Source organism: Porites lutea, chromosome 4 (genome assembly GCF_958299795.1).
Source record: "Porites lutea chromosome 4, jaPorLute2.1, whole genome shotgun sequence".
NCBI lineage: Eukaryota > Metazoa > Cnidaria > Anthozoa > Scleractinia > Poritidae > Porites > Porites lutea.
In genome coordinates, this window is record NC_133204.1 from 38,320,312 (window position 1) to 38,347,322 (window position 27,011).

At 40.2% G+C, this 27,011-nt stretch overlaps 5 protein-coding genes across 6 annotated transcripts in view; 2 read left to right on the forward strand and 3 right to left on the reverse strand.

Moving 5' to 3' along the window:
• Positions 1-1,002: 1,002 nt before the first annotated feature.
• LOC140935615 (E3 ubiquitin-protein ligase DZIP3-like) lies at positions 1,003-1,579 on the reverse strand. The gene has a single exon (XM_073385181.1). It carries the CDS (start codon positions 1,577-1,579, stop codon positions 1,037-1,039), a length of 543 nt encoding a protein of 180 aa, XP_073241282.1. The 3' UTR covers positions 1,003-1,036.
• Positions 1,580-5,208: 3,629 nt separating this feature from the next.
• Positions 5,209-7,929, reverse strand: LOC140935616 (pantetheinase-like). Its single transcript, XM_073385182.1, has 2 exons — positions 7,695-7,929; positions 5,209-7,042 (listed from the first exon to the last, which is right to left on the reverse strand). The coding sequence occupies exons 1-2, from the start codon at positions 7,926-7,928 to the stop codon at positions 5,681-5,683; spliced, it is 1,596 nt and encodes a 531-aa protein (XP_073241283.1). The 5' UTR covers position 7,929; the 3' UTR covers positions 5,209-5,680.
• A 2,412-nt stretch (positions 7,930-10,341) lies between these two features.
• On the forward strand, positions 10,342-14,649 carry LOC140935617 (uncharacterized). 2 transcript variants are annotated; one of them, XM_073385183.1, is made up of 5 exons: positions 10,342-10,455; positions 11,902-11,950; positions 13,215-13,330; positions 13,893-13,988; positions 14,502-14,649. In XM_073385183.1, exons 1-5 carry the CDS (start codon positions 10,390-10,392, stop codon positions 14,607-14,609), a joined length of 435 nt encoding a protein of 144 aa, XP_073241284.1. In that variant the 5' UTR covers positions 10,342-10,389; the 3' UTR covers positions 14,610-14,649. The 2 variants fall into 2 exon arrangements, with proteins under 2 accessions (XP_073241284.1, XP_073241285.1); XM_073385184.1 differs by having other exon boundaries at positions 13,215-13,315.
• Positions 14,650-16,303: 1,654 nt separating this feature from the next.
• LOC140933512 (uncharacterized) lies at positions 16,304-23,418 on the reverse strand. Its single transcript, XM_073383097.1, has 8 exons — positions 22,311-23,418; positions 21,760-21,979; positions 20,752-21,222; positions 20,077-20,313; positions 19,430-19,570; positions 18,554-18,788; positions 17,751-18,000; positions 16,304-16,928 (listed from the first exon to the last, which is right to left on the reverse strand). Exons 1-8 carry the CDS (start codon positions 23,325-23,327, stop codon positions 16,704-16,706), a joined length of 2,796 nt encoding a protein of 931 aa, XP_073239198.1. The 5' UTR covers positions 23,328-23,418; the 3' UTR covers positions 16,304-16,703.
• A 267-nt stretch (positions 23,419-23,685) lies between these two features.
• The window catches only part of LOC140935618 (A-kinase-interacting protein 1-like), a 5,132-nt gene continuing 1,806 nt past the window's right edge, over positions 23,686-27,011 (forward strand). Inside the window, exons 1-3 of the mRNA XM_073385185.1 lie at positions 23,686-23,782; positions 26,197-26,325; positions 26,895-26,975. Coding sequence (XP_073241286.1) covers positions 23,771-23,782; positions 26,197-26,325; positions 26,895-26,975 — 222 coding nt within the window. The 5' untranslated portion in view covers positions 23,686-23,770. The remainder of the gene's footprint in view (positions 23,783-26,196; positions 26,326-26,894; positions 26,976-27,011) is intronic.

Below are 27,011 nucleotides of genomic sequence, written 5' to 3' on the forward strand. Positions count from 1 at the left end.
TTTCGCGGCAAAGCCACGAGAATGGCAGCTTCGCTGCCAAAACTCGCACGCGCCAAAAATAATTCCACCAGCTACGCAGTCTAGGCTCCAGATAAAAACAGACCCTAAGGCTCTGATTACATCAGGCAGGCTGGTTCGACAGATTGAGATTTCGGCTCGTTAAAAATCATCTTCGCGATTACATGACAACCAAACCAGCCCGATTAGCAAGGATCCCGTCAAACCGGTCTGGAGATTTTCCACGGAATGACACGTGTTGGGCGAGTTTGGCGAACGATCTGGCGAACTTGACAAAGCAGCAACGACACTGGGTGACACACTGACCACGCTCACGGAGTTCCAATCTCAGTAAACATGGCTTCTCCCTCCGGGCCGGCCTGCTCTATATAATAATGAGATAAAGTCACCTGCGTTTATAATCAACCCCTGCAAGGTACAGCCCATTACAAGGCAACGTTTGAAACGAACCATCTGTCATAGCCATTGGTGGTGTGTGTCTCAAAATGTAATTTATTTGAAAAAGAAGAAAGGTTACGAGACCAGAGCAACTTACTAGCTGAAATTCAAACCCATTTTTTTTAAGCAGAGCATATGAGTTGCCTTTTGCAGTGTGTATTTTCCTTGGCGCCATTACTAAGTCGTTAAAAGTCTTTATCACCTTCATCATTTGTGTCACTGGCAGAAATCACAGTTGATGCCACCAAGTCATCAAGCTCTTTTGTGAGGATTTTTACGTCGATACCAATTTCTTTAACGTCGCTGCTCACTTCTTTGATGCCTGTACCAAATTCTTTCATATTGGTGACAATTTGTTTCAACTCATCTTTTACGTTATCTTCATCACTTTTTCACTGATGAAGGAGTTCTTTGTAATGTTGCTGCATATCGGGATCCATACAGCAAACTTCGAAAAAGTCAACAGAGTCCTCCAAGTGGAACGGGCAACATATGAATCACTGCACTGGTGTGACTAGTCTGAGTAGTGTTTTAACTTTCATTACACTGTGAATGCAGGGAAGTAACATATCAAACCTAGTCAGTGTTCAAACAAAACGCCAAAACATTTTTCATCTCTCACTTTGTATTTAACTCCTCCTAGTCGTACTAGAGTGTCTCGAATCTCCTTCCAGTATTCGTCGAAAGTTACATCATCGATAGAAGCGTGATCGGCATGAGCATAAATGCAGTTTCTGAAGTATTTAATTCGTGCAATGTCTGCTTCACGGCTGACGTCCTTGGCTGCAGGCAGGGCGTCCCATCCCGTGAGTGGTGGAGCCATACCACATATGTTTCTAAAAAGAATCATGAGTAAGGTGATGTCGAAATCTGTTGAGGACACTGAAGCAGGGGTTGAAGGAAAGAGATTTCCCCATTGTGTGACATTGATGATTGTTCGTGATCTAAGAGACTGCAATGCGGGTTGACTAGCTGCCAAGACCTTGTGAAGAGTTAGTGGTGTGAAGATGGCATCAAAGCAATCCCTGAGGGCACAAGTTCCCAAATCGACAAGAACACGACATAGCCTGGCATAATTGGTTGTTTCTTTTGTTGATGTAGGTACAGATGAATCAGAAGCCATAAGCCATAAAAAGTGCTTTACAGATGTGCAACCTAGGAAAGCAACATAATTCTGGTTGAATTCAATATTCTTTCAGGTATGCTTGTTCTATTTTTTTGTATAGTACAGATATTTCCAGATATCGTCCAATAGCGTGCGACATTGATTGAACTTTGAAACATTTGAATTATTGAGCTCGGCTTTCGTAGGTTATGAGGAATTATGCAGCCTTGAAGGTTGTTATCGTAAAGTAAAGTCACGTGATTACCAAGAGAGCATAAAGCATTATCCTCTCTTGCGACTACCAAAGAAGGGAAAAGTCGTCTCTAATGTTGCACGCGCTAGCTCCACAATCAGCAGGCTGGGAACCAGTGATATTTTGGGTGTAAGTTAAATACAGGCCAGAACAGGCGCGTGGGACTGTTTGTAGTTAATCAGCATGAAAGTTTCCCCTGTTTTTTTGTTATCCTGCACGTGGTACTGGCGGAACATTACCTTGCTTCCGATGGGTCTGTTATCAATGACATGCTTCATTTTATTATATAAGCTTAGTATACAGTAAATAAAAAAACACCTGATGGCAGTTTCAGTATATAGAAAACTCTTGTGTCTGATAATATTTCTGCAACATGATTTACATTAACGTTGACAATGAAATCTAGGTCCTATATAGAGATTGAAGAAATGATGCATTGTACCCACTAAAAATAAACTACGCTTCGATATAAAGCGATTTGACTTGAATTTGACCATTATCAATTTGTGATATTGGTCTTGAATAACTATATATACTGAAGTAGTAAAGCAGTTATTCTTAGTTCTTGGCTGGTGATAGTCGTTACCTTTTCGTTATTTAAAGTACACATCTCGGCTTGTTTTTAAGTTAAAAACAACCCAAAATCTCACCGGTAACACAGATTGTAAGTTTACTGACATCCCCCACCCCCAAGGTAAGCAGAATAAAGTTAGTAAGTAGGGCTTCCTGCCACCTTCAAAAATTAGAGAATTTATTTAGAGCCATCACATTTTTTCGATAATTTGTTTTGGAAAGTTTCAGGAACAGGTACACAGAAAATCAGTCCCTGTGCCTTGTTTTTTTCAACCCATTAATTGGTGTTTGAGCCGCTCGAATTGGAAGCGATATTGCGTCTGTCTAGTTACCCCTGGAAAGGAATGAATGCGATATCCTGCGCATCTTATGTATCACTCCCTATATATATATTATAATTAATAGATTTTACCGTTCCATGAAGAAGGCAAAAAACCCTGCGTAAAAGCTCAGAAAATCATTAAGCAGACAAAGTTTGAATTGCCATTGCCCTGTACTGATATAAACACAAACACTATAAATGCACGCCTTCTTGACAAAATCACGGCGAACATTGTCTACAGTTTAGTTTACGTCAACTCCAAGCGCCCTTATTACTTCCTAACTAAGAGTTAAAAATTCGTGAGTGAAAAGATCTCTTTTGAATTAGCAAAATATGTGTAATGAAGGAAAATTAAAAGCCAAGAAAGAGACCAACTTGTATATTCCACGGCGTTATTAGACGTACTTTACTCTTATTAATGAAACGGGGAGTGATTTGATGTTCTTGTGATTAATTTCGTTCTGAGCAGCGACCAGTCACTTGCGGTTCCTCTAAGCGGAAGAAGTAACGATTAATTTGAGCTGATTTCCTTGCATAACAGTGAATTTTAACTGATGAAATGTGAGTCACCTACACATCCTACAAAACATTGCGGAATGCACATGAAAGTCTCGAAAAGTTAGGAATATGCAAAGTCACGCTATCAGCGCACACTTAAGGAAAAAAGAGAAACTGACGCGGTAGGGGAGGGGAGGAGGAACTTTTACATTTAAAAGGCTGATCGGACTTCAGAATGGCCCGTTTATCGGCCCCCAAGAATCAGGGTCCAGGAAAGCTAGGTGAAAACGAATGGACCAAACGGTAACAATGTTCAAAAGTAAAGATAAAATGCCATTGGTAGAGAAAGATTAGAGACGGAAACATGTATACAGAGGTTGCTATAAAAATACAACAATTAGTTAAAGTTTCGTCTCCTCTGAAATTCTTCTTAATCGTAAGGCCATCTGCTGAAAGGGATCGATTTTTTAGCGTGGGATGGTGCGCGTCGGGTGGCTAGATGGAGATGTCGGTGCACCCGGTCTGTAGGCTTTAAATAAAGGTCAGTTTGTAATGTGCTTTTGATTGGCAGTACGTTGACTTTACTAGGGAATGGAAACGGATTTCGGTTTTAGAGAATGTCGAGAATGGTGAATATGATTATAGGATGTAGTTAGTATGTGATAAATTCATTTAATTTATCCTTGCCGTGTGGGGGCAACGGGACGTATGTAGACATAGTTTTACTCTCTTTCGTTTTATTTTCCTTTCACTTGCTTATAATGCTAGGGGATGGTAAAATGCTTTAACCAAAACAGTTACTCAACGGCAATATCACAATCCTCCACCCTCCGGAGATTTCAATAATAAGTGCAGAGAGTGAATATTCAGTTTCTGAAGACAATGTATTGGGGAAAAGGCACAAAATATCTCAGTAGTAAAGGCGGGGTATATGTTGAGGTTCGATTTTATCCTTGGTTTAAATTTTATCTTCCTTTCTTTCAAATCAGTATTGATCATACATTACCTTACCCAAAAACAAAGGGCAATAACATTTACAACAAAGATAAAATTGAACCACAACATATCTATTATAATTTTCACGTCTCCGAATGAGACTTTTTTGAGTCTACTTCAACCTAAACTCTCTCAACGAACAACTCTATACTTCTATAAGATGGCCGCCTAGAACGGACCATAAGAGTTGCTTCCGTCCTTCAATCATAGTTTTCAGTAAATACCAAGAGCCGATTACTTCCTAGGAGACAGTTGTCACCGTTGCTACCAGTACCCCATTTAAACCAACTATATACGTCTAATTATCCTGGATAAAGCCCCTTCAAGTAAGTGCATTCCCTCCTTCCAATGGGCGCGCCTACCCTTTACACACCTCTCAATCCTCTTTACTGATATGTATGCGAGGGCTTGACCGAAACCGGAAACCGAGCAACGGAAAAGTCTCTTGCACCCAGCGTAACTTTGTATAAAAGGAGAGTTCTCTTTTACCGGTTACATGCAACAGGTAGATGGGTAACTCAACCAAATAGTTTATCTCGATCAAGGAAGTGTTTTTTGACCACTTAAGGATTGTTTAAGGACCAAAAATAATTTCTAAACGGAAGGCTCTTACGTTATATATTTTTACCGGTACAGATATCGCTTACAGTTGCGGTGAGCGCGAAAATATATCTACATATAAAAATAGCCGCCATTTCTTGTAAAAAAGTCTCCTTTAGAGGTCCAATAAGGCCTTAGCCACGCCCAGTTTAGCCTGTACACAGACGTTGTTTTATTTTTATTTTCGTTCTTTTCGAAAACATCGACCAGCGCGGAGCGCGAGAAAGAAAAATATCTTGCAAGCTCAACGGACTTTGAAGAGAAAATGGAGGGTCTGTGAACAGTTTGGTCTCAGGGGTTTAATTCTTATTTTCCGACCAGCGTCCTCCACTTTTTGATATCGGAATTCCCCCTTGCTTGAAATTGAGGACCAAAAATAGTGTACGGTATCAAAAGACAATCAGGTCAACAATAACGACAATCTTTATTCTTCCAGCAGGAAGAAATAATCATACAATACAAATAAATAAAAACTATTACATAATCAACGTTGTAGGCTGGCTGGAATAACCACCCATACGTACCATATAATTATCTTTACTGACAATAAATTACACTTGTCTTAATTGTCGGTTCATGACAAGACTATTACCACCATCTTGTATTTTCAATTTTGAATGTGTTAAAGAATAGAAAAATATTATTTAAAAACATGTAAAAGGCTCTGATGATCTTAATTATTAAGACTTATGATGCACCCGAGGAAAGTCTTTCCTGCTTCAACATAACATCAATTATCTATATTTTAGCTTTAAATCTGATGTGAAAGGACTATAGTACATTAAGCGAGAGACTATCTTCCATGCATAAAGCATTTTTTTTTATGATTATAATGAGTCAAAAGCTACTGAAGAAGGAAGTCACTTTTCTTACTTGATCAAAACACAAACTGACAAGCCTTCACTAACAGCAAGGCAGCAAGGAAGCACTTGGACGACACAAGGGGTGTGGCGAGGGATACCTCGGTGGGGTTAACCGAGCCGTCATCCAGTTTATAGACTCGTCCAAACAGAGCTGCAGTCAACAGACCTTTTGACAGTTTTTGCTTGGTCTGCATCTGCGTGACAGGCATACCATGGTCCCATTCTCCAGGGAGAAGAGAAACGCCATCGGCCACCACCTGCGGAAAAATATATGGCGTCTTTAACTGTCCTCGGAGAGTGAAAGAGTCGAAGATCGTGCTTGCGTTATATGTGCGTTTTCCACACGAGTCGCGATTTAATCCATGACATTTAATGAGGGCGCAGATTCGTAAGTAATATTGTCCCTCTTTGGTGTGAAGACCGTCAAAGACGCCCAAAGCGTACAGTTCGTCGGCGCGTTTGCCTGCCATCTTGTAGGTGAGAGAGCAGCAGACGTCACTATCATTGTAACAAACATCCAAAGCGCCTTCAGGTCTGGTTAACTCTCTGAACAAGAACAAATCACCAAACAAATCGGAGAAGAACGAGTCTTCGCTGGCTTTCATTGCCTGTATCTCTTTATTGTTGACCTCAGGCACATCTCTCTGCCTACTCCTCGGGTTTTTCGGCAAGGTGGCAACCGAGAGAGAACCATTGGCGGAAAGGCTTCTGTAGTATTTTTTAACTCCAGTGGGACTATAGATACCACTACCTGTGCTTAAGAACGCTGGTACATGAGTGTTGGCCGCTAGGAAATTTACTTGCATTCCTTGAGCCCACGAGCCGTGAAATCCAATGGCTGCAAACAGAGGGAGAACATCAAACCAAGCCGTGGGAAAGACCACGTGATCAATTTGATGCTCAGTTACCAATGGTATTGCAGGGTTATGAAACAGGACATCAAAGCAAATGAATGTTCCAACTTTTCCGAAAGGAGTTTCGAAGGTGATGTATTCAGGCTTGACTGGACGGTCGACAACTTTCATCTCGTTCAAGAAAGGGTGCTGCTTGTGATATCTCGCCACAAGTTTGCCTTTGTTATCAAACGCCACGTTTGTATTGTATTGGTAGCGGCCATCAGCTGGGCAATGTTCATCAATGCTGTTATTACATTGTTTTATGTCTCCCATATTGACCACAAGGTACATATCGTAGGTCTTAGCCAGGCAGCTGAGGCGGTATAAGATAGGTGTAGTGGAGTTTGCCTCTTGATCTTGGCACGCATTCCAGTTAACCTTTTGTGGGTCTGGAATGTTTTCCAGGAAGGGTTTAAAGGAATCACGTGTATAGCCAAACCCGGTCAAGCCATATTCGGGAAACACGATGATACTAGCATTCTGAAAAAAAAAAAATTGTATGATAATAACCGTTATATTGTTTTGTTGTGACCATCAAGTACTGTATTTCCACTGTTAGCATCCGCATCCACTCAATTAGGGTAAGTCAATACTGACTTTAATTTCTGTGATTTGCCGTGGGTTTAAAAGGAAGATGAAGTCGACAGCAGGTTTTGTGGTGTCGAATCTTTTACCTGGACTATTGGAGATTCCAGGTAAAAAAATCCACTCCACGAATTCACCTTAACAAAGATGGAACGTGGAACGGAAACATCTTACAATTTTCGAAGGGCAAACGGTAATTTTGTTCACTGAAGTAACAATTCTGCACAATAAGTTTGTATATTTTATAACATTGTATTGTAATAACTTCAGTCCGTCTTCGTGTGTCATTTATATAGATCTATCTTCCGTTTCCTTTCCTCTAGTTAATTTCTCCCTAGTTTTAAATTACCTTATGTTTTCCTCTGACTGCCCGCCTCGATGTCCTCGATAAGCCAAGCTACTTCGAGTCCTTCAAACTTCAATTCTTTAAACTTAAAAGGCTCTTTGTCTTCTCAAAATTTTGTAATCTTCTAGTGCAGATTATATTTGAATTTCGATCGAATGGTAAAGTCTATCAATCCATAATGGCAGCTATGATTTGTTTTACCTGCTGTTTAGCTTTTTGCATTTGTTCTTCATACATATCCATGTTTTGCATGATGATCGCCCTTGCTTCTTTCCGGGGGCGTACGGTCGTTCTGTTTTCCACTCTGACAAAAGCATGTTCGTACACAGCTGCCACAAACTCAGACACACCAGTATCCTTCTCTATATTGACACTCGCGACCACGTTACAAAACAGCAAAAATGTTACTGCCTTCAGTGCTTGTATCTTGATCATTCTATAACATGAAATAAGTATATAAAAGAGCAATTGATCGCGAATTAGAACGAGTTTCAAACTGGCGCTTATGATGTAAAATTGATTATGCGCGAGTTCATTGGTTTACAATACAGCATGAAAGAATCAACGTCCAAACACTCTGTTCATGCCCAGTGAAGTAACAATTCTGAAGAGGAGGTATTCATATTTACTAATTATTGTCGCATCCAGCTAGTTAGTGTTCTTACTGTTAGTGTTTGAGTGTTCTTTTGTATAGACTGTTCAGAGTCCCCTATTTTCCTGTAAGATCCTCGAGATCAAGCGCTTTGCGTTACTTTGTCATCTTGCATGAGTGTCAAAACTACTTAGGGAGCTATAATCCCCGACGCCCGCCCCCTCCGTACATTTGAAAATCAATATGGCAGCCATTAATGGTAGGACGCGCTGATATCTCGACGATCTCAAGGAAAAATAGGGGACTGTGAGCATTCTGTCTTTTATAACGCTTAATGGCTTTAGGGACATTAAAAGTATATGACAGTTATGATTTTTTTTTAATCTAGTGAGGACAGTGAGTCACTGGTTGCAAAATGGAAACCCTTTTTTCTAAGAAAGGGCTGGGCTCCCGGAGGGGGGGGGGGGGGGTACTGCCATATATGGGCTATATAGGTATGTGCCGTTGTGAAGGGTATGGTTTTCAAGCAGTTTACTCTAGGATAGGATATATAAATCAGAGAGTTTGGGTCTTGAATAGGGTATCATTTTTCAGGAAACTGATCAGTTGGTTGAAGATTTTATCTAGACTAGGGATTGTGGTATAAGGTTTTGTTTTGGCTAGACTGTGCCAGTGACCTCAGTGGTTTCTGGAAAACAGCTACTCTAGGATAGGGGGGATTTGGGAGTTCACTCTAGTATAGGGTAGCAAAATTCAGCTGAACTAGCTCTAGTATAGGTTAAGGGTTCCAGGGTCACAGCGGCACATCCTCACTCAGAAATTGCTAAAGTGCCCCCCTGGGTTACCGGGGTTGCAAAAAAAGGAAAACCCTTTTTTCTAAGAAAGGGTTGGGGCTCAGTGGCACTTCTGCACAGTGTGATAGTCGAAAGTCCAAATGACCATATAGATCTCTGAAACAATACAATAGTGTCACATTTCTTTTGATAGCACAAATCACGCGGTCATCGGTTTGGTTATAAAATGTTTTATGTTGGCTACAGTTACAAAGTTCGGTTCTGACAGAACTTCGACACAGCAGAAACCCTACAGTAAATTTGAAAAACAATCCAAGAAATTGAGATTTTGGAAATAATGAATATCGTAGGTTAGCCTTCAATGACCTTAGTAAGGTTACTCGATTACCATCGATCCGATCCGTTGCCCAATAGTGGCTTTAAAAAGAACACCAAATACACAGACAAATACTTCGAGTTTCTGAATTTAAAAGCACACCTTCCCGTATCATTGATTTTATATTTCCGTCAAAGCATCAAGAAAAAAAAAAAATATATTAGGAGGTCTGCCGACGATGATGAAGAGTGACACTTTAACTTTCTTGAAGGAAAATTATTACCTGTTTACCGGTGTTATGACTCGATCTCCCTGAAATTCCTCTTGGTTGCATGCAAGCCTTGGACACCGGTTATTTTTGAATTAAGGAAATTCAGATGAAGAATTATTCAGCTAGCTGCAGAGAAACCTTCCGCGAGCGATTTTTGGAACCGTAATAATGTCAATAATCGTGTCATGTAATCTGGATCGTCACAAAAGAGCTTGAAATTCGATCGATGTAAACCCCCATGGGGAAACTCCAAAATGACAATAAAGGGCGTGAATCATTAGGCATGGCAAGCGGAAGCGGTCCTGTGTACGCGAAAGGGGCAAATTTTGGCTTCACGGTGCCGAGGGGCGAATGAGGCCACATTTTGATACCCATAATAGTCTTATTTAAGTCCAAACCAGACCCCGAAAAATTCCAAAATCTCGGAAGCTGAAAAATGTGTCAATGTAACAATGTATCTTTTGCTGATCTTTTTATCGTGCTAAAATAAAGTCCTTATCTTCTTAGTTATCCCAACAACCCCAATCAAGAAAGAATGAGTAACAAGCCTCCCCCCAACCCCCCCCAACCCCCCCCCCAAAAAAAAATGTGAGAAGCGTTGATAATATACATCATGAGTTAACTAATTACTAACTTTAGTAATTCATTGCAATCGGCTTCATTGTAATATAAACATGATACATTGTAATTGTAATATTAAATTTTACTTCTTCAGTTCAGCTTGAAACCCAACCTTTAATCCGCATAAAATAAGCATTTTACTCAATTTGTCGTTTAGTTCTTGACCGGATCACCCCCGGGGGATCACCAAGCTGCGCTAAGTGTGCGCACGAAGAAGCGGGAAAGCCTCAACCTCGTTTCCCGGGAGATCGCCATCCTGTTTTACATGAAGTTCTAACCGCAGAAATGGCGGTCGTGTGAGAATGTGCGCTGCGAATGTGGAGGGGTTTGCTTACTTGTGTTTCTTTGACGATGGCTCTTGGTTTCAGGTAAAGATCCGGGTATGGGGTTGTACGGAAATCTTACCAAGATCAGTGAAACGTCGTCAATTCTCTTGTATCTCGCCATATAAACTTCAGCTAGTTTCACAAAACTGAATCGGTGCGGAACGGATCATTCCCAGAGTGACACTATCGCTTTAAAAAAACCTTTTGATATTTAGTGAGTTACAAAGGTTGATCCGATCTGATCCAAACCAGGTTTTTTTGAACCCTTTTGTGGACAGTGTCAAGAGTGAGGTCGATTGGTATTACTATTATTATTAGATATAATGGAAATAAGGCGAGTTAAAGTCCGTAATAGGTGTGTCTGATGTCAGAACTAGGCCAAAGTAGGTAACCTGTGAGCAGTGGTTGAATAGGGTACCTACTCATAGTGTAGCCTGGATGCTACACTATGAGGGGAGAGAAACCACTGTGCGCAACTGTCTGCATCTTTGATCAAGATGCCATGCACAGCCTTGGATGAATAAATTAACTTTGAACAGGTAAAACCTGTTTAAAACTGGTTAAGGCCCTCACACATTTGCTTATGCTTATAACTGCTACTCTAATCAGTGGCGGATCCAGGGGAGGGGGCTGGGCCCCTGGAAAAATGTTTTGAGACTGAACCCGCCCTTATCTCAGGGTCTGGATGACCACGCCCACCCCTCTTCTTTGACTGTCTGGATCCAGCCCCTGTTAATGCAAGCATGCTGTGAATATGTGCTCTTTCATTATTCCTACCCTCTTACTTTGTCAAATGTAGGCAAACCAAACTGGAGTTGAATTCCTAGGGAACATATCCAGGCTCAGAAAGAGAAAAAAAGTCTGTTGTTGCTTATTTATAATCTCCATAAACCACGAAATAAGGCATTTTTATGTGGTAGTCATGCAAAAACAGCAAAGAAGTGTACAAAAAAGTGTGATTCATTTGCAAAGTTGTTGTTTTGCTAATGTTTCTTGCAAAACAAGAGAAAGTGATGTCATTTGACATTTTGATGTAGGCATCACGTGGACACGCTTGCTTGATGGAAAAACAAACGGTTGCTGGCAGTGGTTTCTCTCCCTTTGTAGCGTAGCATCCTGCCAAGAGAAACCACTGCTCGCAGGGTACAAAGTAGGTGGCAAGTCTAGTAAAATTAAAACTCTGAATCAAGAGAAAGTTGTTGGCAGCTGAACAGTGTCTCTTTGGCTCTGTGATTTTTGGAAATGAAAACAGCGAACCATTTTCAAAAGTGGAAGGAAAAGGCGCAAGCTTTATTGTAATTCAGTTACAGTGGAACCAGTCCACTAATGGGCCACCTCTCCACAACGGCAATTTTTTTGGGCAGACAGTCCATACATTCACTCTTGTTTCAACCTCTCTACAACGGCCACCTCTCCACAGTGGCCACTTTCTTCTGTCCCCAAGGTGGCCGTTGTAGAGAGGTTCAACTGTATGTTTCTCACTTTTAGGGCATTCTTTTGACAGAGGATAAAAAGCAGTATGGCGTGATGGGAGAAAGTGAGTAATTAAAAAGCTCATTTTATACACATAGATGTTCATAATAATAAAAGTAATAATAATAATAATAACAATAATAAAGACTTTATTTTAGTGTCAATGTTTAGCTTAACAGTTAGCTAATTGGGGCCACTTTCCTACGTATTGGCACACTTATCTATTACAAGACTTTTAAATTAATGATCTTACCTAAAACCTAAAACTATGTACAAATGTCCACGACTCAAAATTTACACAGGTCACAGCAGTTACTATTGTTATCTATGTGGCTCAAAAGGTCCACACCCCATAAATGTTTCTTGAATGCTTTGAAGCTTGTCAAGTTTCTGAGCTCACTACTGACCTTTGAGCAAATGAAAGGTTTTTGGTTGTGCAGCGAATGCCTCCCATAGGCCGCTGTATCAAAGCGGGGTAGTTCAAAATCACAGTTTCTTAGGCATTGTTGTGTGCTTTTGATCGTAAATAACTCAGATACACACCTTGGTGCCACCCATATTTTACTTTATACATTAGTGTTGCAATGTCTTGCAAACACCTGTTATAAAGCATAGGCAGCTTGGCACAAGTGAGGAGTTCCTTGTATGATTCAGTTTGAGATTTATATACTGCGCACAGCGCACGCTCTTGGACTGAATTATTATTAATACTAAATGACAGTAAGTTAAGTATGGCAAGATGGACATCTTGCCTAGGCAAGAACAGTGGAACCCCAATTCATAGACACCTGCTTAAATCAGACACTCCCCTAAATAGCAGACAGTGGCCTTTGTCCTGATAAAAACCACATAATACAGAATTTTCTTTTGAATGGCCTGCATAATTAAATGGACAATCCTTTGTTGATTGTGAGCAAGCATTTTACTGAAAACGTTTTGAAATAAAGAAAGATGGTGAACTATAAGATTGGTATATGACAGCATGTCATAAATGTGGGACAAAAAAAAAATCTTGAGTCCGTGACAAGATTCACAGCAGGTGAGTGCTCTATCCACTGAGTTACAGAGATGGAGGGAAAGGCCACAATATACTAGGCTCACATGACACACGTCCTGCTTATTGTTAGGATTGCACTGTGTTGGTATAAAGAATGGTGGTGAGTTTTAAGCTTGGAAATAAATGACCCCAGTGTTTGGCCTTGCTCCTCCGTAAGTCTCTCCATAGGTCTGAATCCTGTCAGGAACTCAAGATTTTTTCTTTGTCTAATGCTTGTGACAGTGCTGATTATCTCATCTTTCAGAATAATTCTGAAGTTTTGTTTAAATAGCATGTGATCCACCAGAGGAGGGGTTTGCTGAATGCTGTTTTGAGGATGAACCACTGTTTTACAAGATCACTGTGATTGACCATGAAGCTAATGATGACAAAGTAAGTCAGTCCGAGGTCAGCTTTTGTTGAATTAAGTGACACCATTTTTATCCCTTTATTTCTGCATTTTTAAATCATAAATGTTGATAAAAATATTATTTATTGTAGAAGACACTTAATGAATTTAGGCTATACAAGTCTTGTATAGCCTAAGACGAGGCTCCGCAGTGGTGGAAAAAGGGGGAAAAAAGTCAGCAAGGGAAGGAGAAGAAACATTGGCAAGCAAAGCAAGCTGACTGATAGTCTGGGGAGTGTAAAGCTGGAGCAACGATATGTCCAGTCAATTGAAACAACAAACAGTAACTTTTATTGTCATGATCCAAAATGGAAATTACAAAGAAAACTTAACATCAATAATGTGCTTTTGGACCATTGGGAATTAGTGCTCTATAAATATTGTATATTATTATTATTATTATCATTATTATTATTATTATTATTATTATTATTATTATTATTATTATTATTATTATAATGTTACTTATTTAGCTATCAGTTCACCCTCTCTCCTCCCATCCTGAATCCCTGTTGATGTAAACCTTCTCATGTTATCAAGTTTGTTGTTTCCTTTTGACAGGTATTCAAGCATGTAATGAAGACGGGAGGGGATAATTGCACCCTTACTTCCAGCGAGCTGGACTTTGAAACTGAGGAGCTCTTGGTTGGAGCCAAGGTATGTTGTGATGACTGGCGAACATATTAAATCTGAACTCATCCCGCAAGAAAGCCCTTGTAATAACAATTTCTGAAAAATTCAATAATATTCTTTCATAAGCAGGCTTACCCCTGGCTAGATACAATATTATTGCAGTATGTTGCAGTTACGTAACACAGTGGCATTAGTGCCCTAAAATAAAAATAAAATTTAACTAATCAAACCTTTCTCTAGGCTTGATTACCAACCGCTGTTCGGGAAAATGAGCCCGCACCCATCCCCCCGAAGGAGCGGCTGGACGCGTCCGATTTCCTTTGTTGGTTTCAGCCAATCATGTTACCGCCTTTCTTCGGGGAGGATCAAAGACCAGACCCGGGAGACGGCGGAAATCGAACCTAACGTTTCTCAGGTTACCATTTAATTATCTAGTATAATAAAAAGACAAACAAAAACTATCTCTTGACAATTGAAAACTGCACTTATTCACAGTTTGCCTGTTTTTCTTTTTTTATCATTTCCCATTTGGTGCAGGCAGAAAGGCACGTAATGAAGTACTGCCGACAAGAGTTGAGAGGAAGAGAGAGTGTAGTTTGCTCAGGACGCATGTCACTTCATCAAAGCGATGAGACAAACGAATGATAACTATGTTGAGTCTAATGGAGTGACATTAAAAATACTGCGGTGTTATTTTAAGAGCTTTTTAGATAAGTGCTGGTATAACGATCGTGGTGATGATGATCGCGATGAAACGGCAGTGAAACGTCGCTGAAAACATCAATTTGCGCGCTAATCAAACTTAATCGCGTCTATTTGGACCCGCTCAATATGTCAACTGCAGGCGACTTTCCTTGGAGTTGAATTGGAACTTAAACGGCTTGATGTCTAAATGTTCGTACGTTTAAGGTGGTTCCGTGTGAGCGCAACCCCCGAAACGCACAAGTTTTGGATCAATTAAGGTTTCTTGAAACTGCCAACCTACCCCTCCCCTAACTCCGTTACTCGACGTTAACATTTGCGTCTTACTTGGAGCAAAATGTTGGGTTAGGGGAGGGGTAGGTGGGCAGTTTTCCAGAAACCGTTTTCAACCGTACGAAAATTCGTCCAGTTCCTTGTGCACATAGCCTTGAATAGAATTACCGTTGCTTAAGGTCGTTCCATTTTTCTATTCTATTTTTTTTCCATACGTATTTACACAATCATCTATTTATTTCACAAATGTTAACACTAATGTGCCTCATCCTTTCCACTTCAACAATATTGGTTATATACAGTACTGCAACTATTTTCCATCTCCTGAATTAATTATCGCCCACTTTCGCCAGTTAAGGCTGGCCTCCATATAATAACCGCTAGGATCGCAGCTCGAATTATGAGCGTCGGAACTGTTCGTTAAACTTTGAAATATACTGGAAGGATTTGTATGAGGAAATTAAAAACGGCATATCTTTCTTCATAAATAATGTGATCTTTCTTTCTTGTGTGGTCTCGAGTCGATTGAATGTCCACTGGGACTTTTAGTGAAACCGGTTTTCCCTATCTGTGTAATGCAATGTATACCACACAACAAAATCCCGAAGGGAAGGTGAATATATAATGGCGGATAGCTAGATTGCGAGGCGCAAAACGTCGACGTATACAGCCATCTCGAGGAAGGTTGTCGGAAAAAATGTGCACGCGACAATCCCGAAAGGTAATATGGGATACGATCAATTCACTGTTCCTGACACTGCAGCTGTTGAACCTACTTTTGTTACTTTCCTTTAGCCCCCGCAAACATACCTCCATGGCCTCTCGTGCCATTCCCTCAAATTTCTTTGAAGAACGGTGAACTCAAAACCACCCTCAATACCTTTCGGGTTGTCGCGTGCACTTTTTCCGACAACCTTTCTCGAAATAGCTGTATATCTAGCACTATGCACCCACCCTGGTACCGTGGGTACCGGCGGCTTTTTTGTCGAGTGCGGCGGAGATGTTTCGGGGTCGACTACGGGCCGACGCGTCTTCGGCCGAAGCCGCGAGAAAGTTTCGCGCGGGTCACTATAAAGACTTGACAGAAAAATCGGAGACCGCGCGTTAAAAGTCCCTGGAACCAAGGGGATAGTTGAGCGGGATAGCTGTCTCAGTATTCACCAAATCAGTTGCATAAAAATCTTGAACCTTGACAGGCTGACGCGCAACAGTAACAACCTCGAAATCCCACTTTTCAAACTGAGCTTCTGGGCAACGATCTTTCCCCTATAGGGCAGTGAAACTACAACCATCAATTTCTGCCTTTAAGAGCGCAATGAAAGACCACCTATCGTCTTTGATTATAGATTCATAGAATTTCATTGATTTTATTGGATTTAGCCATTAGTTTTCCTTGTTATTAGATCTAATTATTTCTTATCCATCCGCAAATAGTTACATAATAGCCTTTTTAAGGAGTACCTATTAAAGATTATTACTATTCTGGTTCTGCGAGTTGGAGACAAGAAACTTTTTTCCTATGTCTCTCCGGCGATATACTACTGCAGTAACCCCGGCATGAACCAGCATCCCATACACACAGGAGTACCAAATCTCCTAGGTGTTGCATGCTACAGAAACAGGGTGACCGCAGCCATGTGTGCCTCCTTGGCTCGAATGTTCTCTACCTTGCTGACCTTAGTGCGGCGTACACGACGGCCGCCTACTATATACGTATTGGCGTTCTTATGAAAACACTGACGGAAACCGCTTTTATTGTTTTGATTAAGGAAGAATGCTTGCTCGGTATTTCTGTTCATTTTGTTGTTTCACATGAATTCTCATTTCCTTTCTTCGTTCTGCGGTGCTCTTAATCTTGTCTAGTTTCATCTGTCGTTCCATTTCTCGTTGTTTCATTTGTTCCTCCCTTTCTTCTCCCATTCTTCTTTCTGCAACCAGTCGATCATGATGCATATCCACTCTTTTCTGTTCTCGATCCTTAATTCCACTCTACAGAGTCAAAAATGGAAAAAACCCTTGCTTGTTACTGATGTAATTTCTCTTTTCCGGAGGTACACATTATTTTTAACGCATTATTAACTGGGTAACGAATGTATTTCATACAGTCTATTCCTGGCTCTCTTTATGTTATAAACGTCGGGAGAAAAAGATATATAGCCAGAACTGTACTAGCACTGCATGCAAATGTACCATAACACAGAAAGACAACTATTGCTTGAGTAACACCGAAACGATAAAGGAATATACCAGTGGAATTGTTGGGGCTTTTCGAACACCTTCAGCGTACCCAAGGCTTTGTAAACTATTTTCAAATCCTTTTCCTGTCAAATTCACAACAGAAAGTGTTAAAATTTCCATAACACCGCGGTAAGCCAAAAGTGCCGGGTTGTGGTGTTTGCTCAGAGGAGTGGCTCGCTTATTCCCCAATCATCTCAATCTTTCTTGGAAATTCAAACCCGTTTTAACACGTTCACTCCCAATTATGGTCTTAAGGTGCGACCATTCAGAACGTCAACGTATCAGTACTTTCACCGAGTACTTCTTTCCATGTTTTTAATAGCAATATATTTTAAGTTTAGCTTGCGTAGCATGGTGGTTTTGTCCAGAGCAACTGAGTGGCGAAGCCACAAAAACGCGCCAACGAGCGGCGAAGCCGCGCCCGCCCCAATCTCCTCGCGGTTTCTCTACCCTCGCCCGCCTTTATTACTTTGCGCGCCCAATCAAAACCACCATGCTACGCAGCTGGCTATTTTACACGATTTTCAGTTCTGACCGGTGTTGTGGTGCTGTAAGTGTTTCCTGGTCACTTACCAGTCTTTGTGACTCGTGCTCTTGTGCCGCTCTCTCATAACTGTTCTCCATTTCCTGATGCTGTGTTCTCCTTTCCTTCATGGCTTCTATCCGTTCGTGTTTCCATGTCTCCGCTTTTTCCTGTCTATCTCGTTCCTTCTGACAAACCGTTTCGCTCGACTGTCTTTTGCTTTCCATTCTCTCGCCTTCTCGACGCGCTTTCTCAGCAGAATGTTCGACGAGCTGACGGTTGCGTTCATCAACCATTTTTCTGAAAAACAGCGCAGAGACAGTCAAATCATATTATGATTTCTTACAGTACATTTGGTTGTGCCAGAAACTTATGCTTCTGGTGATACCTAGTACTTGACCACTTTCAGTTCTCAAAACCATAAGACCGGCGGTGCAAAATTACATGAATACAAAAGCCGCAAAAGATTCGAAGCACCCATAGGCTGTTCCCTTGCATACTTTATTCTCGTCAGTTTATTTCTGTTTTCCCAGGGTGCCAAAGACTTTTCATGTGCGGTTTGCGGTTTCGGTCAAGTCTTTATGATGATCCGCGCTTGGCTTCGACCTTAGGCCGATGATCTGTCGACCTGCAGCCGATAAATATAACAAAAAAGATTCCACTGCACGCGAGAAAAAAAAAACATAAACGAACAACACAACAAACAAACCTCTGGTCCCCAAGGTGACACATCATATAAGCTTACATCACAAAAAGTTCAAACCATAGCCCATTGAAGCGTTTTCAAAGAATACCTTTAAGGATACTTTTACGTTAAAAGATACTTAGCAAAGTGAATTTAGATCTCACTAACCTGTGATAATCTTGTCTAGCTTGCTCTTTCTGTCGTTTCTCCGCTGAATCTCGAGCTATTTTGGCATGATACTTCTCGTTCGCGTCTCTTTTGGTTTCCAGTCTTTGCCTTTCTTTTCTATTTTTCTCCATATCTCCGAGGCCCAGGCCATCCTCCCAATGGGATGACCGTTGAGCATTGGTACCAGCGTGTTCAGGGTGCCAGTTCCCATCAGATCCAGTGTTAAACTTGTTATCTGGAAATTGATATTTGGAAAAAAAGTCATTTATAGAACAGTCGAACGTTAGCAAGAACGTTTTGTTTTTATCTTCTAAATCGAGTTTTAAGTACTATGATAATGCAGAAATGGGATGAACACAGACATGTTTGATGTTAAACCATGAATTCAAGGTACACACACTCTATACTAGTTCAAAAAATTGTTCCAGAAAATACTTTAGCTTTATAAACTCCTCCACATAGAGTTTTATTCATTTGGTTTGAACCCTTCTCTCCACTCTGGAAAATCCAGTTTAGTTTAACGCTTTTATTTCAAAATGTTTGGGTTTACTTTTTCGGACCCTGGCTACCTCTACCAGCCTGGAATTTCCAATATCCCTGGATATTTTATGGAATCACTTAATACTGGCCTAAAAATGATCGCTCAATAAGCCAAGTAGAGCTTTTTTATTTATTGTGAAAGACTTGAAATGTTGTGGAGTAAGATGCAAAGACAACTACGAAATCAATGATCTAATGATGATGAAGATACTTGGAAGTTGCCAGTAGTGGGCGTGGCTTTGAATAATTCGTAACGTTTCATTTTCATAGGGTTGGCGAGCCCCTACCCAGGAGAGGCAAGGTGTAGGTAGTTGTAGAAGCTGTAGTTCATAATACCTGTAGCTGCTGGAAATGGAACTCCTTTAGATGACTGATATTCATGATGCTTGAGCTGTGGCGGTCCAGATCTTGCGGCAGTGTTTGCTGGGTGGTTCCACTGATGATGGGGATGCCATTCTCCATCCTGAAACTTTTTGTCTGGAAGGGAGGTGTCAGAGCCTCAGATATTTATTTATTTATTTATTAAATTTAAGAATAAATGTGCACTGCAGACACAATGATGACTGGTACTGGTCATAAACATCATGTACACGAACAAAATTACATCATTCCTCTAGATATCAACCAGCCACCACAACAATATTAATTAGTCATATCTTATCACTGGACTGGGGAGGTAACATGCTCCAAAGGAGTTACAAGTGAATCCTGATGATTAACGACAATTTTTAAAGATTTTGTGCCACAAAACTTCAAAAACCTGAGGCAGAAATGGACCAAATCAAGTTAACAAATACTTCCAAGAGTTTAAGATTTGATGAAACCCCGGTCACCATTCACTGCTAAAACACCTGATTACCCAGTAACTTAAGATATGGTAGTTTACATATTCAAATACATTGTATTAATACCATAGGGCCATAGGTACTTGAGAAATATAAAATAAAAGTGCATCTTAAAGCATACAAAGTTAATATTATTACCTGTGCTAGGTGGGAAAGGAACTCCTGCAACAGTCTGATATTCCTGGTGTCTTGGACGCTGATACTTATCATCTCGTACCTCTGCTGGTTTTGCCATTGCTGTATCTCTGAATCTTGGTGGGCGTGGAGGGACACCCGAACTCCACCAACGCCAGCGTTTCTTGTTCTCTGGCTTTCCCCCAGCTTTAGAAAGTGGTGTCCCAACAGGTATGACTGGTTCTGTGTATCGTCTGAAATCTGTGAATAAATTCAAAAATGAAGAAAATAAAATTATTAAAGTGTTGAAATGACGATCATGCTAGGATAGTTAAAGCAGTTATCCTCGGCTGTTTTTCTTTTTTTATTGTTTGGAAGAACCACACAAAAGCTGTACTGTTTGTAGTGGCATAAATAAATTCATAAGCATGAATAAGTTCAGGAAGTTTCAATGACTTTTAAGTCTGGCATCCAAGAAGTGAAACTAGAGCTTACCAAAAACCAAGACAATTTAGAAGGACCTCTCTGCATGCCCTGTCATTTACAAGCCACCTTTCTTATGAAATTACCGGCAGACATACAATGTAACCAAATTCAACAGTTTTTTATGCTTTTTTGAGAAGAAGGCTTACAGTGTACATTTCAGTGAACCAAAGAGAGGATTTATGGGTCTATGTGACTTTTAGCTCACGCACTCACCTAGGTCTTCAGTTCCGACACCAACATCAAATGTTTCAGGCTCTTTACTTTCTTGTCCAAAATCCTCAACTGTGTTCAATTCCTCCATACTGGTATCTGAGTGATACTTATCAGGGTCTTTATTTTCATGAAAGTTTACCCTCTCTAGCAGATGTCTGTTTCTCTCAATCTGTGATTTGATTTTAGAGGTGAGTTCCTGTTTGGAATCATTCTTGAGAAGGCGCTGTTTAGTATGCCGAGGTGGGCTGAATGGTCGTTGCCAAGTCGTGTGCAGAGGAGGAGGCCTTCCTTGGTATGGTGGAGGTGATGTGTCAGCAGCAAGACGAATCTTTCTTCTCTGTGACTCTGGCAGCTGAAGCTCAGTAACAATGCGATCAAACACTGCAAGTGGTATTCTCACTGCTACTCCTGGGGACAGCTGCTCTGTTTGGCCATTATAAAAGGCTACAAGAAGGTCACCCCCTTCATAACCTAAAATCAGTTAGACAGTGTTGAGATTGGCCCCTTAAGAATTTAACTGCAAAACAGGAGCTTCAATTAGCATGTACCACAGTTTAGTAAGAAGTGTAGAACTTTACATGTTCTAATTGGCCAACCTTACAGCCTTACGGTAACAATATGAATCTCATACTGATAGCACAGGAAACAAGATATCCCTGGTAACATACTTTTGAGCAGCTCATGTCTCTAAGACCCAAAATAAGTGGGATTCAAAACCTCCCACAATACTGGTCAAGTTCTAACCACTAACCTTAGCAACTGTACCAGGACTGTCACTATAATTTGAAGTTGGTGCCGCAGGTATATGCATTTAATAGGTGGGGAATTGAACAGTTACATATGTAGGAAGTTCCTTTTGCTTCCAATGGAATAATGCAATGGGTCATAGTCAATGGTAGTGGCCTGGGAAAATCCCGGGGTCTGGGCCCTACACTGTAAGGGACAGCCCCGTGTTCATGAAAATGTATCCTTAAACTTGGCCATTTGCTTGATTCATGCATAACTTACCCTGTGGCTGGACATCCCTGCGGTCCACTCCATCAAGGACAGTCCCAGGTCCATAACGTCCATCATTTTGCCATGGGGCAAGGACTTTGTCTCCGATGCACACATGGTGTCTTATGGCATCTTTGTAAGCAACCATATCAAATAGTGCTACTTCTTGCAGGTGTGGCTTGCGTAGAGCAGGACACTGATCAAATTCCACTACGAATGTACCATTTTCTCCCTGTGTAAAGAAAAATAATGAAAGAGGATTACAACTGAAAACATTGATGAAAGTTTCGCCACAGGACAAGTGGTAAAAGCACCTCAAGTAATCTAACCACGTAGTAGTGTCAATAATTTCCTAGATACTGTAGGTACTCTTACCAGAACAAAGAGACAGAAGATTTGTGGCTGGTCAGCAATCTAGTGCCTAACCCCACAAAGCAGAGCTTAACTCTGGTGGCCCTATTCTCTTTATAGAGATTCATGAGACACCTATCTCTAGTTAATAATAAATAGACCTCAAAAAAACAAAATCAATAATTATTGATTTTATTGCCAGCATACTGTACCTGTTTTTTGACAGTTGCCATGTAAAATAGACCATCAGAATCTTTCCGTGCCAACACCTTCATCCCTTTCATTATACTTGCTGCAACTGGGACACTGGTACTTCCCACAGATTTTTCACTGTCTTTAGAAAGCCCTCGAGATGCCAATACTGCGTCAGCATATTGCAAAACTTTTGATGTTCCCCGCTCTTGATCAAACTTGCTCCATGCAACATAAGGAATAGGGACAGCTCCATGGGGTGCCCTGAGGAGGGTGACAGGTGTCCCGGGATCATAAACCCTCGGGACAAATCCCGAGGCTGGAGGCGCAGAGGTCGGACGTTCTAGTCGTTCTAGAGAAGTGTCAGTTGCCTTAAACAAGTTCGAGAGGTTCGGCGATAAGAATTCGCCGTCATAATGCCGCATGAATTCTGTCTTGTGATTAAATACTGGCGTTACTCTTTGAATCCGTCCGTACAGCGTAAGGCTTATAGTGTGGAAAGAACCCTTGGTGATTTTAGCCAGTTCTTCCAGGAATTCCTTAGCCGCTGAATCAGAGTGTGTTCCAGTGAGATAAATCGCGTGTATAGGTCGTCCTTTGTGAAGGCGACGGACATTTTCTATGATGACTGCGGGAGTTTGATCGGGCAAGCCATCGGTGACCAAATAAATCGCGTCCATTCCGTCATCTTCGTACGCCTCGATCAAAGCTTCCATTGTGTTTGTAGACGTTCCACAGGTCAATTTGTGAATCCATTCGCTAGCAACACTGACGGTGCGAGGTGTACAAGCTACTAACCTGTCAGCCCATTTGTTAACTTCTTCGTTGAATTCGATAATGTTGAACATGGTGTCTCTTCCGGAAATCGCGCGCGCGAACAGTATTTCGAGCAAGTGTTCTCTAACAACGTCGAGACTGTGGTACATAGAGCCCGAAGTATCGAGCAGAAAAACGACATTCTTCTCGTACACATTTCCAAAGATCGTGGGCCTTCCTCGAAGAGGGGCGACTTGCTGTCCATAAGAAGGGCTTACCATTTTCTAATCGAACGTTTGATAAAGTCAATTACATTTAGATGTCTGTAGTTTGCGCGTGCCGGACTTGTTTTGTTGCCATGCAGTCTCTAGGGGCAGGAGCGAAAAACCGCTGACATTCACCTAGTGACAAAAATTTGCTTAGTGGGAGGAGGCCAGCTCCATGGCATTTATAGTAACAAAGATTAGCACAAGAGCACGATATTTGACTAAAAAAGTCCAACTTACATTAAATTACAAAAAATAATTAATAAGGTAAAGGATACGTGAATATTAGTGGCAATTCTTAGTTTTAAAGTCATTTCGTTTTTCTAGTTCTTACCCCTCCCTACAAGGGAGGGCTTAGTTCCCGCGTCGTTGGCGCGTACATAGGGCAACGCGGACACTAACAACAACGGTTCAATCGAAGAACTCTGCGCCCAAAAAAGCTGATTAGGATAGATATCATGCCCCTAAAGGTTAGTGAATTTAGTAATATCTTTAACATCTCCGATACAGAATTGAGCGGAGTTGAAATTTGTTTACCAGCTGTACGATTACAACTGAGAGATGGCGCCCTTGGTTGTTACCGACCTTACCTGGCATTTAATAAGACCGTGGCATCTAGCAAATCTCGTCTTATCGCCAGCTGTTCTTGTTAGTTCGACTGACTGCAATTTTGTTGACATCTGACCATCATGATCACACTACAACCAACTACAAACTTTAATAGAAATCTTGCTGACTTGCAAAGACACCATTTGCAATAGCAACGTACAGTTGTATGACTACTTGCAAATTAATTGCAAGCTGGTAACTTAAGTTATATACTTGTAAATTCCAACCTCGACCATCCAAAATGCAAAGATTAAAATAATGGTCGCTTACAGGAGGTGGTCTTTGCGACCGCATACATCCCAGCCTTCCTATAAATCCTATTTTTTCTATTTGTTTTATGATCCTATAAAACTCCTATAATAGGCCAAAATCTCCTATATTTCCTACAATTACTGTTTATGTAAAAAATTAGATTCATTTCAAAACAAAGGAAAAACTCAATAAACACTTTCCTATCACAGTTAAGCAATCGAAAATCCAAGAAATCATGAATTATGCTGTGAAAGATTTGAAACTGTGACTCAGAAATTTATTGGATACTTCTGTACTTTTATGTTGGACTTGAAGTTCACCACAGAAGTGGATTTTACATGATTGTGTCTATCCAACTGGTTTTTGTAAGGATCCTTTAGTTTTTTAGGTACTCTTCAAGTTGGGAACCCACCTTTATTCAGTTAACAATGGTTGAAGCAGTCTTAATGCTGTTGTTGTTTAAAACCTTGTTTGTGCTGGACATTGATGAGAATAGTGGATACATTAAGCTAGGGTTCATAGATGTATTCAGGTGTTAATGTTTCTCTTTCAAACTATGTCGGTCTTAGATATGTATCTTGTGATGTTAACTTCTCGTAAGTGGTTTAGTGTTTTTGGAGATTGCAAGAAGTGATCATGTGACTGTTGACAACTGCTGTAAATTGTCTTGAGCACATTGTAAACAAGTGTCAAACATGTAAAAAAAATCTCAGCAATGATGTAAGACTCATGAAATAATTATTTTTCAACTAACATTTCATCTGTGTGGATCTGAAATTCCTATAAAATTTCTGTATTTTGTCCCAGAATTATCCTATAAATCTTTCCTCCTTTTTTTCCCATAAATTATTTTGGAAAATAGCTTGGTTGTACGTGTACACGTATGTATGAGAATTGAACCATTGGAGGTCTCTTCTGAGTGGAGATCGCGATAACTCTACTAGACTTTCTGGAAGAGAATGTATTGTGTGTAATTTCTGTATTACTATGTAATGTGTAGTTCCATTGGTCTCTAAAAGTTCTTCATTCTTTGAGTCGCGTAGCCTATATGGTGAACATAGAGAGCAGAACATGAGTCCAGAAGTCACTTACAAGAGCTTGAAAATGATTTTTTTTATTGACAACAAATTAACAGCAATAATACACAGCACAAAGTAAAAGAATTAAAAAAAAAAAAAGTCAGTAAGTAACAAAACAAATTACAATAAAAATAATAAGTATTGAAGGATGAAAAACCTGTCAGTTGCCACACATATTTAATATTGTTTGCCACAATTTTCAATGCGACATTGTTCAAAAAGCTTACGTAAAAATTCATCTAAATTAGGTTTCATTACAATGTTCTTGCAACTAACAGATGAAGCTTGCTTTGAGTTGAATTTGGCATTTGCATTGGAAGGGAGTCATCGAACGTGTTGAATAAAATATGCTTTATTGCTATATAATGTGTAGTTCCATTTGTCACTAAAAGTTCTTCATTCTTTGAGTTGCGTAGCGTATACAGTGAACGTAGAGAGCAGAACATGAGTCAAGAGGTCACTTACAAAAGCTTGAAAATGCTGGGAAGTTATAAAACCATCACTCTAAAAAGTGACCATGGTCGCTTACCAGAGGTTGTCCTTTACAAGAGGTTCCAACTATATTAATAAGGCTTTGACTGAACAGCTTTTGGTGTATTTTTAGACAGATGGTCATTATTGGAGGTGGTTATAAATACAGTAGAAGTTTGACTGTACACATCTTGCAAATTTTGCCTCTTTTTTTGCCAGCAGTAAAATGTTAGCAACATTTTAGATTTGTGGTTTAATGTTCTCCAATATGAAGTACAAAAAACACCTATGGACCATCATTGATGTTAGGTGCACAACTTTGTTTTGAATGAACAGGTATTGTCAGCTGACAGTCATTGTTGGATATTTCACCCTAATAGTACACCTGTATTACCATAATGGGAGTGGTAGTTTTTTAGAGATGCACATGGCAGTTGGCATTGGTAACTATCATTGTCTGTGTTTGTTTGTAGGGTGAAGACAGTTGGCTGCACTGCACATTATGCCGTTCAGGAAGACAGGGAGTGTCTACTCTTAATAAGGCTTTGTTGAGGAAGGTTGAATGGCCAAGTCAAACAAGCACTATGCTCCATTCCTCACAGGTAGATCCAGAAACGAACCAGATAGAACAATATAATGTTAATGAATACTAGTAGACCTTTTTGCTTATATGTTTTGTTTTCCCAATTGGCCATTTTCATGATGATGACATTATTGACTACAACTACCAAACTAAAAATGATGTAAAGTTTTACTTTAATAGATTTATTTTAAATGACATCACCAAAAAAAAAAAATAATAATGCACTAAAACTATGAAACAGAGACCATGTTGATGTACCAACAACATCCTGTGGGGATAAAACTTTCTTATGTAAAAAATTTCTTTTGTCTCAAGAAATACGTTTAACTGCTGACCACATCAGTAAAAGTGATCAAAAACCAAATTAACTTTTTTCCTGACTTGGCTATGATTTTTCTGTCAGGAAATATTTTTTGCAAATATTTGTGAGCTTTTAAACTCAGGGCGCAGCTTATGTTTGAGTATGCATATCTGCAGTCGTTTATGTTTATGTGTTCAGTAAATTTATGATTGAAAACAAACAAACAAATTCCTTTAGGTTATTGTAAATGCGGCTTACAAACAGTCTTGTTTTTCATCCTTATTTAGGAACCTCAAGTACACACTACAATAGAAGATGCGTTTGACACTGTGTTGCAGTACATGAATGTTACAAGTAGACAGTGTAAGGTAATGATTTATAAAGTAAAGTTTCTGTGTTGTTAC